The 18,009-nt window shown below is 37.0% G+C and overlaps 1 protein-coding gene across 11 annotated transcripts in view; it reads right to left on the reverse strand.

Moving 5' to 3' along the window:
• The window catches only part of LOC117400387 (disintegrin and metalloproteinase domain-containing protein 22-like), a 110,495-nt gene that overhangs the window by 24,985 nt on the left and 67,501 nt on the right, over window positions 1-18,009 (reverse strand). For 10 of the 11 annotated variants that reach the window (XR_009328473.1, XR_009328475.1, XR_009328474.1 and 7 more), the window contains exons 13-23: window positions 15,701-15,791; window positions 14,876-14,927; window positions 8,449-8,548; window positions 6,966-7,037; window positions 6,457-6,549; window positions 4,537-4,617; window positions 3,769-3,819; window positions 3,603-3,666; window positions 3,368-3,473; window positions 2,206-2,325; window positions 189-357 (exon numbers count right to left, since the gene is read on the reverse strand). Coding sequence is in view for 7 of the 11 variants with exons in the window: in XM_034000270.3 (XP_033856161.2) it covers window positions 189-357; window positions 2,206-2,325; window positions 3,368-3,473; window positions 3,603-3,666; window positions 3,769-3,819; window positions 4,537-4,617; window positions 6,457-6,549; window positions 6,966-7,037; window positions 8,449-8,548; window positions 14,876-14,927; window positions 15,701-15,791 (999 nt within the window). In the remaining 4 variants the exon portion in view is untranslated. The remainder of the gene's footprint in view (window positions 1-188; window positions 358-2,205; window positions 2,326-3,367; window positions 3,474-3,602; window positions 3,667-3,768; window positions 3,820-4,536; window positions 4,618-6,456; window positions 6,550-6,965; window positions 7,038-8,448; window positions 8,549-14,875; window positions 14,928-15,700; window positions 15,792-18,009) is intronic. The other variant, XM_059022477.1, reaches the window with a different exon arrangement.

The raw sequence follows: 18,009 nt of genomic DNA on the forward strand, positions 1-18,009 counted from the left end.
TGCAAACAAGGGCCATTCTAGCTCAGATATATCCTTAATTACTTCACAAACTAATTGCACCTCTTAAGTTTTTCATACATTAATTATTAAATTGATAACCTCTAAAATCAGATTTGTGCATGTAAGATATGTAATTTATGTTTCTATTTTTGTAAAATAGAACAGTGTTAATAGTACATTAAACATACCCCATGCCCTGAACAGATTCTCGTATCAGTGGTACCAGGGCAAGTGCTGAAATTAAACGCTTGTACAGTAACACATCTGTGGTCAAAACACATCATATCAGCTCCACAAGGTGTGCCATCTTCCACATACCCCAGGTCAGTATCACCCTCAATCATCACATGGCCACCACTGTAGAAACAGAATGGGGGAAAAAATAAAACGTATAAAATGATCTCATTTCTTTCCTTGTGTAGTCTCTTTTACCATTTTAAAATACAACTGTGGTTGGTACATAATTGCACAGTGTTTTTTACGGTGCTTTATTTGGGACTGCTTTTGTGAGGGTACAGTTTATAGTTAGAACTGAATCTCTCTGAGCAATACGATTAAATAGGGATTCTAAAACTTGTTTAGGTAAATACTACTACTTACTGGATGATAATGCCTTTTTCAGCACCTGGCAATCCGCTGGATGACACTGACCGCCTACATTTCAGGGTCAACCCGGGATAACCATGGGTAAGTGGTAGATGCAACCCAGGATAACCATGGGTAAGTGGTAGATGCAACCCAGGATAACCATGGGTAAGTGGTAGATGCAACCCAGGATAACCATGGGTAAGTGGTAGATGCAACCCAGGATAACCATGGGTAAGTAATAGATGCAATCCAGGATAACCATGGGTAAGTGGTAGATGCAACCCAGGATAACCATGGGTAAGTGGTAGATGCAACCCAGGATAACCATGGGTAAGTGGTAGATGCAACCCAGGATAACCATGGGTAAGTAATAGATGCAATCCAGGATAACCATGGGTAAGTGGTAGATGCAACCCAGGATAACCATGGGTAAGTGGTAGATGCAACCCAGGATAACCATGGGTAAGTGGTAGATGCAACCCAGGATAACCATGGGTAAGTGATAGATGCAATCCAGGGTCATTCCCCAATGTAATAAAACGCTCTAAATCCAGCTGTGACCCAGTACAGTACAGGTTGATCAAATCAAACCCAAAGTATTGCTATTTAGAAGCAAATGTTTCTGTGTCTTAGAGTGTGAAAACACTGTTGAGTGAACAGTGGCAGGGTGAAAGCTCTGAGTGTAAATAGTGTGTTATTAGTTGTAAATAAAGATGTACTATTTTTAATTTAAGTTTGGCAGGGATGGGGTTAATTCCATCCCTGCCAAATGCACGTGTGGAATGTGGCTGGGTCTTGATTGAATAATTGATCATAAGTCAGGTCTCTGCCACATGGTATAAAAGGGATGCCAAATCCTTTGTTTGGAACTGGGTTCAGTGAAGGCAAATGCCCAGCCTGAATAGGTTGAGTTTTGAACACCCTTTAGTGAAAGCCACTGATCCGTCTGAAGGTACCTATTGTTACTGACTTGTGTTTTGTTTGAACCTTTTTTTTTTTTTTGGGCCCTGTGCCTTGTTTATTTGTTGTTGTGTTGTTTGTTCATAAACGTGCACATTAGTGCTTTAACTGCAGCTTCCTGACTGAGTCTCCTTCCTGGTGGTAACCAGCTGTGATGCTACCCTTTCACAGAGCTATATATTACTGTTATGTTTTGATCCTTAACAATGTGGTCTAATTGTACAGCTAACTGATCAAGCTATTTCATATTAAAGAAGGGCCCGGTCAAAGCTCCCAGTTAAAAAAGCAAAGGTATTTTGTTTTGTACATACGCACTGTCATGTCATAAACAAGCTGTCAAACAACAATTAATAAGGAAAACATCTCAATGACTTGGCTTAACAAGCCATTTAAACTTATTTATAATGTATTTCTTAAACATGATCTCATTATTTGAAAACAAATAATGAGAGGACACAATTGAACACTCTCTACTGTAATTAGTGACTCATTTGTAGATTAGCCAAATTATTGTCCGAAAACAGAAAATGTATTTTTCTGAAAAGTTATAATCAATCTGTTAAAAAGGTTAATGCCCCTCACTGTAGTAGCTAGATATAAACAGGAGCTGTAGAACAGTGTTGACCATGCCTTCTGATCTCAATGAAAGTTAATTACCTGCAGTCTAAAGCTGTGCTTTGATGTACTACTGAGAAGGATGTCAAGCTGCCCTGAAGCTCACCCAGTCTGGGAGTAGGGGAGATATTGGAACACAGGAGATAACCACAATGCACGTCTCTACATTGCAAAAACAAAACAAGATATTGTTTTCATCAGGTTTGCTTCACAATACAGAACAGTATGCTGCAAACGTTCATTTAAACCAAAAAAAAAAAAAAAACTGGGGACATTGGGCTCCCGAGTGGCGCATCCAGTAAAGGCGCTCCACGTGAAGTGCAAGATGTGCCCTATAGTCTGGACGTCGCAAGTTCGAGTCCAAGCTATTCCACAGTCGACCTATGACGGGAGCTCCCAGGGGGCAGCGCACAATTGGCCGAGCGTCGCCCGAGGGGAGGGAGGGTTAGGTCGGCCAGGGTGTCCTCGGCTCACCGCGCACCAGCGACCCCTGTAGTCTGGCCGGGCGCCTGCGGGTTTGCGTGTAAGCTGCCCGAGAGCTGTAGCTCTTGGGTGGTTGCATGGTGAGTCCGCAGTGTGAAAAAAAGCAGTCGGCTGACGGCACGCGCTTCGGAGGACAGTGTGTGTTTGTCTTCGCCCTCCCGAGTCAGCGCAGGGGTGGTAGCGGTGAGCTGAGCTTAAAAAAAATAATTGGCCATTCTAAATTGGGAGAAAATAATAAAAATAATTGGCAACGACTAAATTTATAAAAAAAAAAACTGGGGACATTGTAGAAGCTAGGGTAAGTCACCAATTCTTTATCTTCTTCATGTAAAAGGTTTCCTGTTTAAGATCTTATACAATATAAAAATACAACACAATATAATGATGATTCATATATTTTAAAGCTTTGGTACAAAAGTGTAAACATTCCAGTAAACTCAATAAAATCATGGACCATGGGGTCTGTGGTTTTTAAGCTGACCACTCGACCACACACCTGCTAATGTTCAGGCCCAGTAAAAAGGTCTGGAAGTTTTAAACAAAGGTCTAAAAAGACAGGTAACTGCCTTCTTTTAACCAAGCTGAGCCATAAACATGGGCAGTCCATGCAATCCAGGCAGACAGTGTTTCAGGCCAAAAGAGGACATGTTACAAGATGTTTATACACTGTTAAAATGGAAGATTTATAATGACATTTTATAAAGGGAGAACCATTCCTTACTGTTTATTGCACTGAATCCAAGTGTCTTTGTCTTTGCCACAATTTCCTTTTTCTGTCCCTTCTATATTCAATTTCTCGTAACAAAATTTGTTTGCAGATGTTGCTTCTGAAGAACAAACAAAAAACAGAGTGTCTTAGAATTCAAATGTACAACCCAGCAGAAATGGTCGTTTCCTAAAGTTTTTCTAGAATTAAAGACATATATAATGAATATACAGAAGGCTGTTGTACTTACTTTCACCCCAAATATATTTGCATTGTCGATCTTTAGTTTTACATCGCCCATTAAAACAACGACCCTGACAGAAAAAGGAAAATGTAATTTGTGTACAAACAGAAATATCTACAAACTGCCTTGAAAAAACAAGATGTATAATGAATCAGCATAACATTAAAATTACCTGTTCTTTCTCACAGGTGTACCCATCCATTTTATGAACATTTGGAGGACACTACAAAACAGAAAAAAATACCATATATTCTATTATTAAAAACCTTGACCTGGGGTCTTAGGTTCTTGTAATTTGGAAAAGCCACTCTGTTGGTTGTTATTTTGCAAGTTACAGCCGAGATGTTCTATAAATACTGCTGCCTCAATCGATGAACCACACTGATTGGCTAGTGAGGTGGATAATTCTCAGAGGGGCTATTGGTTGACTCATTACACAAGCTACATTTGAAAACTTCACTCCTGGCAAACTTTGTTGAACTATAACAAAAAAAAAAATAGTCCAGGCCAATCTGAAACCCAGCTGTCACTGTACATTATCTATCCTATATTAGAAATAAAATGTCCAAGGTGTTTCAAGAATTGTGCTTTATAGATACTGTAAGTGGACATTTTTTTCTGTGCGGTATGCACGTGGTAAGTTAAAAAAAACACAAATGTATCTCTGTGTTTAGTTCCGCAGTCCATATGCAATCTTGCCCCCAACAAAGATAGACCATCTGTTCAAGCCACAATACAAAGAGGCTTCAGTGTTTGAGAGGTACCAATATAGCGCCGATAGCATTGTAGTTATCCAGTGATTGAGACTGTGTTTATTGAATCGACCAGTGCTTTATGTACAGTGCGTTCCTGGAGTATTCTGTTTATATAACAAGTACATTGTCTGTTTAAGCATATATTAAACTGAATTTGCGAATCTGTGTCTATAAAAAGATATTACCTGGCTTGAATTCCCAGTGCAGTTCTCTGGGATGTCACAGTCGTTCACAGCGTCTCGGCACACAGCACCCATTCGTTCCAGCTGCAACGAATAAATAATACAATTCAGTGGAAGATTTTTTTGTTATAAAGCAGAACCTTCCCACAGTAGAATAGTTTTTAGTTACAAAGACCAGAGAGTCTTTCAGTACTTTAACATCCTAGGATATTGCCTAATCTGATATGCCCACAATCTCAATGGCTATTCATTCTGACATATTTTAACAAGGTGTGTGTTAAAGGAGACTTTATAACACGGACTATCAATGCGCACGTTCGTTCTCAGACGCCATACCTTTAATACAAAGCTACTTCACAACTTTAGCACAACCAACACTACACTGAAACACAGAAAAAATGAACACATAAAATGCTTCTGGCAGCCTTAGGCTGAGCAGGATGCATAATGCTTTTATTTTTGAAGCAATATACACATTGTTTTAATCAGGTGGGGTAAAAAAATAAATAAATAAATAATGCTTTAATTTCAGAGTTTTCGTGAAATGAATAAGCACATTTCATGTAGTACATCTGCCCTAAACTGCATGCTGAACTTTAAAACTGAATCATGACCGGCCTGTTAATGGACTGATTTAGTCAAGAGTCTAAAGGTAGAGCTGCACATGCTTAACCATAGAAATGACTTGTAAAAATCAGACAGTAGGTCAAGGGGTAATGGAAATGGAAAACAATATCCTGTATACAATCCCTTTCTGGATAGCTGGCAAAATTACTCAATTTTAAAAACATCCCATACTAGGCTGATTTTAATATTCATCCAATATCAGTGTTGAGCATACCCCTATTGGGAGACTGTGACAGGGATGGCTAAGTGGTGATGTCAGATGCAGGAAGAAAACAAACTCAAAAATACTGCGGTGCAAAGGCGTTGCGGCGCCGTTTATTTTTAACAAACAAAAATAAATAAAAGGTTTAACAAAAAAAAAAAACACACTCACAGCAAAAATAAAAGTTCAAACCAAAACAAATCATGAACACAAAACAGCCAATACAGGTCAGGCTGGGCAAACGCTGTCACTGATCCTGTATATATTTTTTTTAATTTTCTTTTCTCCTTTCTCCTCTTGCTCTCCCGTACTCTCCTCTGTGTACACCCACCCCGAGTGCAGAGAGCTGCAGGCTTATATACAGGTGACCATCTCCTGATTAGCAATAATTAAACAATTAATTAACTCGGGAGATGGTCACCTTCTGCACAAGGTTTTTAATGTGGATGGAGCTTCCCATCCACGCTGCGAAACAATACAAAAAAATAACAAAACACGGCTCCGCCGTCATATTTATAAATAAATAAACCATAACTATAATAATAATAACAATAACAATAATACAACAACAAAACTAATACAAAATAATATATTGCACAGGGGCGATATATAAACAAACACTCATGTACAGAGCTCTTCGCCCTGTTACAGAGACCATTAAATTATCAGTGCTTTGCCTTGGGGAGTCTGTAGTAGATCATAGCATAGCCAGAAATGGCAACCATAATTTATGGTGGTCCAGATATTGTAGCATGACTCTGCAACCAATTACTAGTATACAATGAACAGGACAAAATAACCATTCTACCGAGAACTACACTACATGGTCATACTAAAATAAACTTTTGTGAAGACATTGAAAAAAACTTCTAGTCCAAATGTAAATATCTTTTAGTATTACTACTCATACCAGTGTAAGTGACCTTGTGCTATAATTGTCCCATTGAACAGAACCATTCCATGCTATAGTAGTCCTACTACAGTATATTGCTATTGATAATCAATTGGTAAGGGCATTGTCCAGGGTATCCTGATGTAGTATGCTATTCAAGATTCAGACATCACTATTCTTGGAACTGGACTTTTAATATTACCTGGCAGTTCTTACAACAGAGGCCATCGCTGCATTTTGAGCCCTGTGTTAGTGTGCACATTTTGCAGCAATCTCCTCCTTCCTTCAGGCAATCCTGTAAATGAAAAGAAAGAAATGTATTTGTAAAGGTAAGTCACTGAATAGGAATCTTGTAGAAAATCAATTATTAACTAGGGGTGTGCCCGAGTCCAAGCACAAACAAGTACTCAAACATTTTGCTCATTCCCCCCCCCCAAAAGCAATTTTGCTATTATTCGTTATTTAGAGAATTTAGAAAAAAAATAATTATTGAATCAGCTCTGGGCTCCAATAAAGCAATGATAACTGTCAATCTAAAGTCTAGAGATAGAGAAAATCCTGTGGGGAAGGAGGAGGAACCAGTGTGATACAGTCTGACACGATGGAGCTAAGCCAGAACTATTCATCGTAAATAGTATAACACATTAGATAGGCATTACAGGTATTTGGTAATTAGGTATTTGATCATTTTGACATATGTAAGCTCCTTACCGCAGGACTACCACAGTCACACTCTTCCCCTGGTTCAATGAATCCGTTACCACATTCAGGAGGGTCTAACAGCTGCAAAGAGAAACATTTTTATTTACTGCATGTTAAAGTGTTAATGAACAGGCTTGTAGGGTATAAAACACAAGCATTACCTTCCCTAACTTTCTGCTTTATAGTATGTGTTCCTGCAATATCGTTTTCAATATATGTTAAGGTATATGTTAATCAAAATATAAAATCAATTGCGAGTATGTTGAAAAAGATATTGCAGGAATACATACAACAAAGCAGAAAGCTTGGGAAAGTAATTTGTAGTGTTTTAAACTCTACAGCCTGTTCAGAAACACTTTGAGTTTATTCTGAAGACAATCAAACAGTGCACCTAATTAGTTAATGAAGGGAAAGGAAACCCCAGGTTGACAGTAGGGCCTACTATAGAATATTTAGTTTACATCTTTCATACCAGTGTTTTTCAAATTTAGAATGAAGTTGAACAGTGGTTTTTGACTTGGTAACCGAATACAAAAATCACATAGAAAATCCTTATGTTAAAATGAAAGAAACTCCCCATTCATCTAAAGAAATACTATAAAATGTTTCAAGTTTCGTTCTCCAACATGGCATATTTAGAAACCAAGTTCTGAGACAGAAAAACAACAAACTTGTTACTGTTTTGTAAAACATTTTAGAACAGAGATTCTATTGGCTCAGATTTCTTCGGCTGTTTGAAGATCTGATTTCAATTACAGTTTAATTAGCAAACATTTCTAAATTAAATATTTTCAGTAAACATAAAATGCATTCACTATTTCAAGCTTGTAGGACTTTGTTGATTCATTGCAAGCACAGATTAAAAAATATCTGCTTCCAATTAATTTGTCCTGGAATGTGCTTTATGAAAAGGTTTATCTAAGGAACGTAATATTGATGAGATAGCAGGATCACCAGAGTTAAGCAAAACACTTAAACCTGGGTTTCTCTTTGATTGGGCTAATGGCATACTAAAATTAAGTCTATCTCCACTGATAATAGCACTTACTAGAAGTATCTATTATGAGATGGACAAAGGAAGAATTTGCTAATTGCCATTAAACATTCCTTACAAATGCAACCTACAATCAACAGTAGGCTGGTATTGGTCTTAGTTAGGCAAATGTATTTCCCCTTCCATTCCATATTTAGATATTTCTGAAAACAGCCTAGTTGAACCTGTCTTAACTAACTGTACACAAGTAGTTAAATGAATCATAAGCCCATTTTCCATTTCAATAACCGTCACAAAATGATTTACGAAAAACTAAAAAATAGCATCTGCCTTCCAGCTACACAATTAAGACTATATACATATAACATATACTACAGTATACTGTACAAAAGAACCCTGTTTATCCACATAGTAATGGCAGGTGTTTGGGGGGGGGAACGGGGATGTTTGGACAGAGGATTATCATAGAATTGGATTTTAAAGTACATTTTAGTTTACCTTTGACGGTTTATTGAAGAGACAGGCCCCACCTCCACTGTTTAAGAAATTATTGTATTCTTCCATGTTACACTGGGAGAACGTTTTAGGAAGGTAGTAGCTGTTTCGAGCAATAGAAAGATAATCTGGTAAGCAAACAACATTGTTGGTTTAAAAAAAAAAAAGTATTATAATTAGAACAATATGACACTCACAAACTCTGGCTCAGAGAGTTATTAAAAACTTACAAAAGTAATACATTTCAAACATATTAACGTATTGCAAAGGCCTGAAGACTTAGGAGTCAATTTATATAGCACAGGCTTAAAAGACATCAGTAAAACAGACTGTATAGTGGTAAAATGTGAATGCTGAAGAATAATCAGGGGCCATTTTGGACAGTAAAGGCACTACCACGCTGGTGGGAGGGTGAGCCAAACGTTCAGAAGCTTACTGATCTGAATCCTGGCCATGCTGAGTTTCCGATCTTGAGTGGGGTTCATAGAGAGCTGCATTGGCCTTTGTGCTCCTGTTGGTTATCTAGGCATAGTTCACCTCACAGCTCATCAGCAACCCTTACTGGTCAGGAACCCCCAAGTTTTTTCCATGCAGTGGATCCAAAGCTAAAAAACTGGTCTAACCACCTTAAAAACATGTTGGTGTCCTACTTTTTTGAACCAGGAAGAGTAAGAACATTTCAAGTGAGCAAACCAGTTGCTTGTCATTCGGTGCATTTATTGGTGTACTGGAAATGGCACACCTTCTTAAGATGCCAAAAATATATAAACTTACCATGTATCACAGTGCAATATATAGAGAACTCAAAAACAAATAAACAGAAACTGAACAGTACATGCACAAAAACTGAAATTAGTACATTGGTGCCAGAAAGTGTTAATGCCATTTTCTCAATGAAAGCAGCATCTGTGTGTGTTGGTTAAAATACTGTACATGCAACTTCTATGTTATGGTGCCCTTCCTATACAGTAGATGTTACTGCAGCACCCATTTAATTCAGCATGTAATGTTTCCACATAAGGCAATGTCAAGTTTGAAGAGCCTTCTGGCACTTAATTGCTGCTTTAATTGCTGAATTGTTTCCCTTAACAATATTAGCTGCAACCGGAGTCCAAAAAGTTTTATTACACATAATCAACTTACTCCAGTTTAATAAATGACTCTATGTGTATTAACTTTAAGTCTCCAATCTACAAATGCAGTTTCAGATGGGACAGAAATCACAGCTGCACGTCCCAAGTGGACATTTTTCAAACCATTTCTGCTTTTAGAAGTGTTTAAAAAATGGAATAAGTAGTAAACAGAATAAATAACAATCTAAGCAGGAACGACGGAGAATTATGAAGATAACACATAAGATATCAAAGAGGTAAGAAATGAAATGTTATGAAAATGTACAGTGATATAAAGTATCCCTTTAAATTGCCAGCCGCACACAACAGCCAATTGGTTGCTTTGAAATGAATGGTCTGTGATATTGCAAGTATTTACCGCATTTTAGTTTTTGTTTTTTTGCTTATTAAAAGACATACTGTAAACTTATGATCCTCTATAAAACTTTAAATAAAAATCAGCAATTTACAAGCTCTATCAAAGCAGCACTTATTGACCAGAAGTATTTAATACCGTCATTGTTCCTTTTATTCTTTTATCTTTTCACAGAAATAAAAAAAAAACCTTAATTGCTGTCCTTAACCTCTTGACAATGTGTTTGAAACTTGATCAAACCACTTAATGTAACAGTAATTAATGATCTTATTTGAGTATAGGAACATAGTGCTACTGTATTTTAGCTTGTTTACAATCCAATACCAGCAGCATGAACTACAGACACAAGGAATTGTCAGAAACTTGTTTTTTTGGATATTTTTCTTGGTTCTCCAAAAAAAAAGTTGTACAAAAGTTTGCAAGTTTCCTTAGGAAACTGCATATTAATAATAATAGATAGAGGGTCTCAGAGGATACATTGTGTACATTTTTTGAGGTTTGGGATTTTAAATTTCCATTTTAGGGGTAGCCATGATTAAAGTCTGTCAGCTGGAGAGAGGGTAGCATAACTGTATGGTTGTTATACAGGTCAGTTCAGCCACGCTAAAGACTCTGCAGTTATTTATGTAGGGAGAACCCACCTGTTTAAAACTGAGTTGTTGCACCTACCAATTAGCTACATTATTATCAAGATGATTAAGAAAACTAATGAGCCCCATTTTCCGCTGTGCTGTAATGATAGCACGACGTATTTAAATCATATACATTATGTTATCACATCAAAACAATAGACAATAACTGTTTCTGTATTTGCTTGTAAAATATTAATCTAGTCAATTGATATTTAATACACCAGCTTCAAAAAATGTACTTTATTGGCATACAATAAATGTTTTCTTAAAAAATGTTGGCTTTTCAAATAAAAACAAAACACAAAAACAAATATTACTGTATTTTTCTTCCTCCCATGCATCATAATTGTTACATGGTTATTTTGTTCTTAAATTTTAAACCACTACACACACACCACAAAGTGCTGAATACAATGTATATAGAAAGCAAGACAAACACCATCTTAGAAATATGTTTATAAAAATCGCTCATCTTAATTTTTTTACCACTATTGCCTGTTTTACAGCCTATTTGTTAAAATAATTATGCTGCTTTCTGAGAAATAAAATCTGTATTATATTGATGTGTAATACATCAATATACTACAGCTGGGATAAAATGAGTGAAATAATCATTGTAATTCTACAGAAAACTACACTAAAATAATAATAATAAAAAAAGTAATGGAGATGTACAGAAAACCTACCTCTGGAAAGAAAATATGATTGCACCTGTTTTGTATTCTCAATATTGTGTGTCACACTAATGGTTGGCATAAACCGTATTTTCTGTGTTTGCTTAAAAACAAATTTAGGCCTTTTGTGTATTCAATCTATAAAGCAAAATATGAACAGGGATCAGCAGCTCGGCAATAATTCTGTTTTAATTAGTAATTAAAGCTTATAATGTCTGTATATATAGTACAGTACATGAAGACACAGATGGCCACGTTCTTTTATTTAGTTGGTATTAGATAAGTGGAAGAACACATTAACGGAAAGATTCCACTTGCATTTATTTCAAAGCCAGCAAAGAAATGTATGAATACCATCTTATTATAAGATAATGAAGAGAACTTGAAAGAACTGAAATTTGGGTAATAGCAGCAGAGTCAGCGATTTGCTTTATTACACAGCAATAGCACAAACCCAGTTCACTCATATAACTGTACAGACCAGCAACCATATAGTTACTTTACACTGCTAAATTGTAATTATAGATCAGCCAACAGCCCTGGATAACCTTGCATCAAAACTGAAATAGAAGCCACAGCATGTCATGGTTTATCTATGTTTGGTTCCTAAAGATACAGTAGTTAGATATTAAGTTTATTTAATACCAAGAACACCAGCTGTCAGACTAGCCGCCACACAACTCAACATCCCTTTCTGAAACTGCACAAAAGAAAGAAATAGTTTATTCCAAAGCATCGCGTAAACACTTTGTTTTTATCTTGGTTTCATAAACACAAAGAATTTATCAGGTACTTTCACTCAAATTACAAAGGTTTGTTACTGTAGGTTGCTGTTTTGAGGGTTTAATAGTTGCAGGAATACATTGTCTAAGAGTGTAAACTTATCTGAATTAGAAAAATGATAATCAACTATAGAGATATTGGTTTTGCAAAATTAAAACATATGATTATGTTTAGGCAAAATATGTCTCTTGTGCACTTTGCATCCCTCAGCTAGAGCTTGTGTCACATTAATAGATGAATTCAAAATGACCAATTATTTATTTTTTTTATCATTTTTATGGATTAGCCTAATTTGCATGTCCAATTACAGCTTGATAACCAACATTATTGTCTTTCTGTCCACTGCACGTTGATTAATGTGCCCCCCCCCCAAACTATTCAATTACAAATCGAACATGTAACTGGCATGTAATTCATTTGCCGTGTAATTTGTAGTGTTGTGCTGCTCAAGCCAACTCTGGGTCTAATTTACAAACATTTTTCAACAGCACAAAAACTTGCATCTGCAAAAATGTATATTCGTGTTAAAAAAAAAAAAAACTATGAATAGTTCAGATCAACTGAGGACTGCATCTATACTGAATTGTCCTGTTGCAGAAATTTAGTACATTGGGATAGGTTTATATTTCAATACCCTGAAAGGTTGATGCAAATCTATTATGTCCATTGAAATGTAATACTTTAATATAATAATAATAATAATAATAATAATAATAATAATAATAATAATAATAATAATAATAATAATAATAATAATAATAATAATAAATACATGAACTCTCATTTTCAAAGTGGACCCAGGCACCAGGAACTAATCCCCTTCACTTTATAGACAAAGCTTTGATATCTTTTACATATCTGTAAGGCGGCTTGGATATTAGTACTTGCTGAGCTGGGATATAAACAGCCTACATATCTGAGTTGATCTTATACAGGCCGCTGTCCTTGGTGCTTGTGTGAATAAAGGACTCAGATGACTTAAGTTTGCAGCCAGCAAGTGACACTTCATAATTTGAAGCAAGTGCAAGGCAAAGGCACATTTTCAGAAAGATAATTGTAATAGAGTAAAACTGGAATCTACAGAACAACAACTGAACCACTTCTTGATAGTTTTATACAATAGCTTTTATTTCTTTCAGAAATGCTGACTTTGCCTTTTCCCTGCTTCAAAATAGGGCCCTGTCTGTGAGAAAGTTGTTAGCTCTAAAGTTAAGTGCAGATACTGCCACATTGTGGGGATTTAACAGAATTACAACAATAAAAATCAGTTTACATTTGTCATTTCATCACCTTGTAACTATAGGCATGTTGACCAACCAGGAATGAACATTCAGATCAGCAATATTCCCTAACATAACAATGAACCATCAGATAATGTCAATTCTTGTCCCAATCTTGCTCCTGTCTCACTTTCCCTCCCAAATGAAATGGATTCCTAAACTGATTTCTTATCCAGTGATCCAACCCTAAATTAGTTGACATTGCAGATTGCATCAACCTGGTATAAATGAAGAGTAATGGAGATGGCTCAAGTGTCATATTGGCTACTCCCCATAATCATAAACAAACAGCAAAAAAATGAATTAAATCTCAAAGTGTTCAGCCTTATAGTCATTCTCTCATGTGTGGCTTCAGCCCAAGAAAATAAAATTAATAAAAAATACAGGACTATTGATTAGCCCATATTTTTTTGTTAATAAAAACAACATAGCAGCTAGGCAGAGCATCTATCCATGTTCTGACTCTAGCTAATGGAATGAATAGTTGGCATGATGCACCAGTCCTGTTAAAACAACACGCTCAAGCAGTTGATAAATCAAGCTGCACGAGGAGAGTTTCATAGCAATGCTTCAGCTCACCTGCTGTCCCATTTGGGAATTGGGGAAAAGCAATAGGTATTATTATAACAAACAAACAAGGATAAACTGCGGTGAAAAAGACAAACATATACTTAGTAATTATAGGCTAACGTCTAACTTTCATATATACCTGACGGGACAACAAACATTCGAAAACACAATGATTAATTAATTAATTGCTTTTAATTTTTAAACATTATTTTAACTGGCAAGGTTATTTTGTTACTGTTGGGTTTTATGATGTTTTATTTATAAAGCCATACTGTACGATTACAGTAACTCTTTCAACACTGAGCAATTCTGAAAAACTAAACAAAACTAGTGTCTACAATACTAGAACTTATTAAATAGCTTCAGTGTCTTACAGGAAATGAAGTCATAAAACAATGATAGACCTGGCACGGTAACTGGTATGTAGTGTTGAGTGAAGAGTTATTTTTTCTAGAGGGCTGGCAGAGTGTTGATTAATTAATAATAAAACTATTTCTTTTTTTTATATAATACTGTATTTGACAACAAAATCTATGCAGCACTCAGTATTTGCTGCAGTATGTACAGTATTACCAGTACACCTATACCAATTTAGAGTATCTACTGACCTCATGTGGTTGGAATTATGAAGCTTTTCTCATTTGAGAATAGTGTGTTCAATTTATAAGTTTGCGTACAGTGAAATTTGTATTTTTTCTCTCATCTACTTATTTAGGGAGCAAGAACCAACCATGCAGTGGTCTATAAAATGCCCCAACGTCTTAATTAATTAATTAACCTAAAACAGTATATTCTTTATTTTACTACCTATGTGTAAAAGATTTCAATGTTTTTTTTTTAAATTTATTTTTTGCATATTTTTATTTCTGAATAAACTGTGGAGCCATTAATTTTATGCTATCATTCCACATCCACAAGACAATTAAGACATTTTTAGACAAAAAGGACCATACAAATGTGCATAAGCTGTCACTATGGTGATACATTAGATGTAACAACTTACCCAATGTCTTCCATTATGCAGCCAGACCATGCATCTTCACACTTGCATTCTCCTGTGAAATTTAAGTCAAAATGGATAATGGATGACATATTCACCATTGAAATATCCACCAACTAATGACAAAAATCTCTACCAGATCCAAAATGTGTATAATGTGACTTTACCAAGTGTAAAGTAATAACTACTAACTCAAATCACCTTTTGTGAACCTAAATAAATTTAATTACTTAATATGCCTAGCACTGAAGTTTCCATTATTATTATTATTATTATTATTATTATTATTATTATTATTATTATATAAATGTAGTAGTCGCCAATTAGTTTTTTTGTAGTTTTCTCCCCAATTTAAGTGTCCAATTATTTTTGTTTAGCTCGGCTCACTGCTACCACCCCCCGCTGACTCGGGAGCAGCGAAGACGAGCACATGCTGTCCTCCGAAGAGTGTGCCATCAGCCGACTGCTTTTTTTCACACTGCAGACTCACCATGCAGCCACCCAGAGCTACAGCTTTGGAGGACAACGCAGCTTACAGGCAAGCCCGCAGGCACCCAGCCAAACTACAGGGGTCGCTGGTGCGCGGTGAGCCGAGAACTTGGCCAATTGTGCGGCTCCCCCTGGGAGCTCCCGTCCTCGGTCGGCAAAGAATAGCCTGGTCTCGAACCGACGACATCCAGACTATAGGGCGCATCCTGCACTCTTTACTGGATGCGCCACTCGGGAGCCTCCATTGTTATTTTTGACCAGCCAGTCAAGTGATTCATGCCATGGGCTTTATTTAAAAATCATGTTAGAAACATTTCGGGAACTTACACAGACACTTACCACTGATCATTTTTTTCTTGTCTGAAAAGATTCCAATGTTTTGCCCCAAGGTCTGTGCCAGTGTAATAGCCATTTCATCTGTTTTTCCATACTGAAACAAAACCCAAAACATCCAATTATTGCAGATACTGTAGTGAATGGGGGGGAAGTGTCCATATTGAAGTAGAACCCTGATGTATTTCAGGGGGCTGGAGCCAGGACTCCTCCCCAGTGTTATCCCGCTAAAACATCTGTCAGTCAATATTTAATTACCTGTCAGTCACCCTATTATTTGAACCATAGCCAGCTTCCTAATTCTCGTCTTGCTTTTCAGTTTGTGGTTACCACGCAGACTTGCAGACCCAATCTTAAAACAAAACCTTTGTTTTCAATCAGGATAAAATGACTACTCACCCGAGGCAGCTGTCATTTTCACCTGACTCAGATGAAGAATTTTTCTCTTTCTTTTCTTTCTGTATAAGGTCTTCCTCCAACAAATAATCCACCGAAAATACTTCCAAACAAATCCACCTGTCCTGCTTCTCCTCCATCTGACAATGCTGCTGCTTCAACCTCTGCTTATTATTATTATTTTATTATTTATTTCTTAGCAGACGCCCTTATCCAGGGCGACTTACAATCGTAAGCAAATACATTTCAAGTGTTACAATACAAGTAATACAAGTAATACAAGCTCTTATCCAGCTGTGCCTGCTGCCATTCACTCTTCGTCGCTCTAAACGCACCAGAACTGATGATTCTCCAGCGCAACTTTTGTACAAAGATTGGCCCATCAACAAACTCCTGAAAGCTCTGTTTAAAAAAGTATTGCCCTTGAGGTAGGAATTTCATACTGCAATTCCATATCAGCCAAGCCTGTTTTCCCCCCTCAAAAGGCACTGCAGAAATCCAAGCTGACTCACAAGCGAATGGAGCAGTACAGGGTCCATTCCCTTCTGATTCAGCTACCACAACCCCTCAGCTCTCAGTTTCATCTGATCCTTCCTCTGATTTAAGTTTTCAGATTTTTAACGATATCAAGCAACTCATTCATCCTCTTTCCACCTCCATTTCTAAAGTATTTTATTGCCTTGATGCGCTTGATAACAGAATCACTCGCTTGGAACCAGCAGCCATTTCATCCTTATCAGGGACACCAGCAGCAGCGCTCGCCTCTCCCGCTGCTTCAGCCATGTCCATACCTGCCCTCGAGCTGCCAATCTTCACTCCAGTAACTGCCTCTAGTTCAGGATCCTCTTCTGCTTCAGTTGGTCATCGCAACTCTCTCTCTCCTCAACTGAATATTATTGAAGGACAAGACGTTAATTTGGTCTTTTGTGAAGTTAATGCTCACCGACGACAAGAACGGGACTCATTTACTTAACATTGTTACTCTCTCGGTCAGATATGGTGGTACAATTTTTTATGAGTACCATGAAGCCTTTTCAGCCAAAAGCAGCTTCTTGGCTAGCATTGGACAATACACTGACTGATTGGTCTCAGCCTGATCATGATCTCTTTAATAGATTCTTCAGTGGTCTCCGAGCTAACACTTGCGGTGTTTGTGCTTCCACTGCCCATTCTACCTCTCCATGTCCAAACGCAGCCTCCTCTTCAGTCTCCTCATCAGTCTCAAACTATTCTTCCCCTACTCTCGACAACACTTATTTTTTTTAGGAATCATGCGTCTGCAGCTCCTCCTATCCATTCTTCAGCTCCGCTTGCTTTTTCAACAAGTAATTGAAGACCCATCAAATATTCTGAAGGCAGACAGCTGTGCAATAATTTCAACTCCTCATTCTGCATTTATGTGGCGATGCTCATTCACGTTCCATCTGCCCTCTTTCACCTAAATGCCATTCATCATTACTAATCGCCTCTACCCCCATCAACATCCCGGCTCTATCAGATGCTCTTCAATATCACCCTGATGGGTTTTTTTTTGTTAATTATCTAATTTCTGGCCTTACTAATGGTTTCCCTACTGGTTTAAAATACATCCCTTCTTCCTCTATTATGGTACTTGTAAAAATCTCCAATCTGCTATAAAAGATTATCTTGCTCTTAATTGTATTATTACTTGTACTGTGATTCTTGTAATGTATTTTTGTTTATGACTGTAAGTCGCCCTGGATAAGGACGTCTGCTAAGAAATAAATAATAATAATAATAATTTGAAGCCCGACTGCCTCCCGATAAACTGGAACGCATTCGCTCTCTCTTTTGAGATCAACCACTCCATTTCTAAACAGAACCTTCTTTCACTCCTGGGACATTTCAATTTTGCAATTCGCATCATTCCTCAAGGTAGGACATTTTTTTCTCGTCTT

The sequence above is a fragment of the Acipenser ruthenus genome, chromosome 4, assembly GCF_902713425.1.
Source record: "Acipenser ruthenus chromosome 4, fAciRut3.2 maternal haplotype, whole genome shotgun sequence".
Taxonomy (NCBI): Eukaryota; Metazoa; Chordata; class Actinopteri; order Acipenseriformes; family Acipenseridae; genus Acipenser; species Acipenser ruthenus.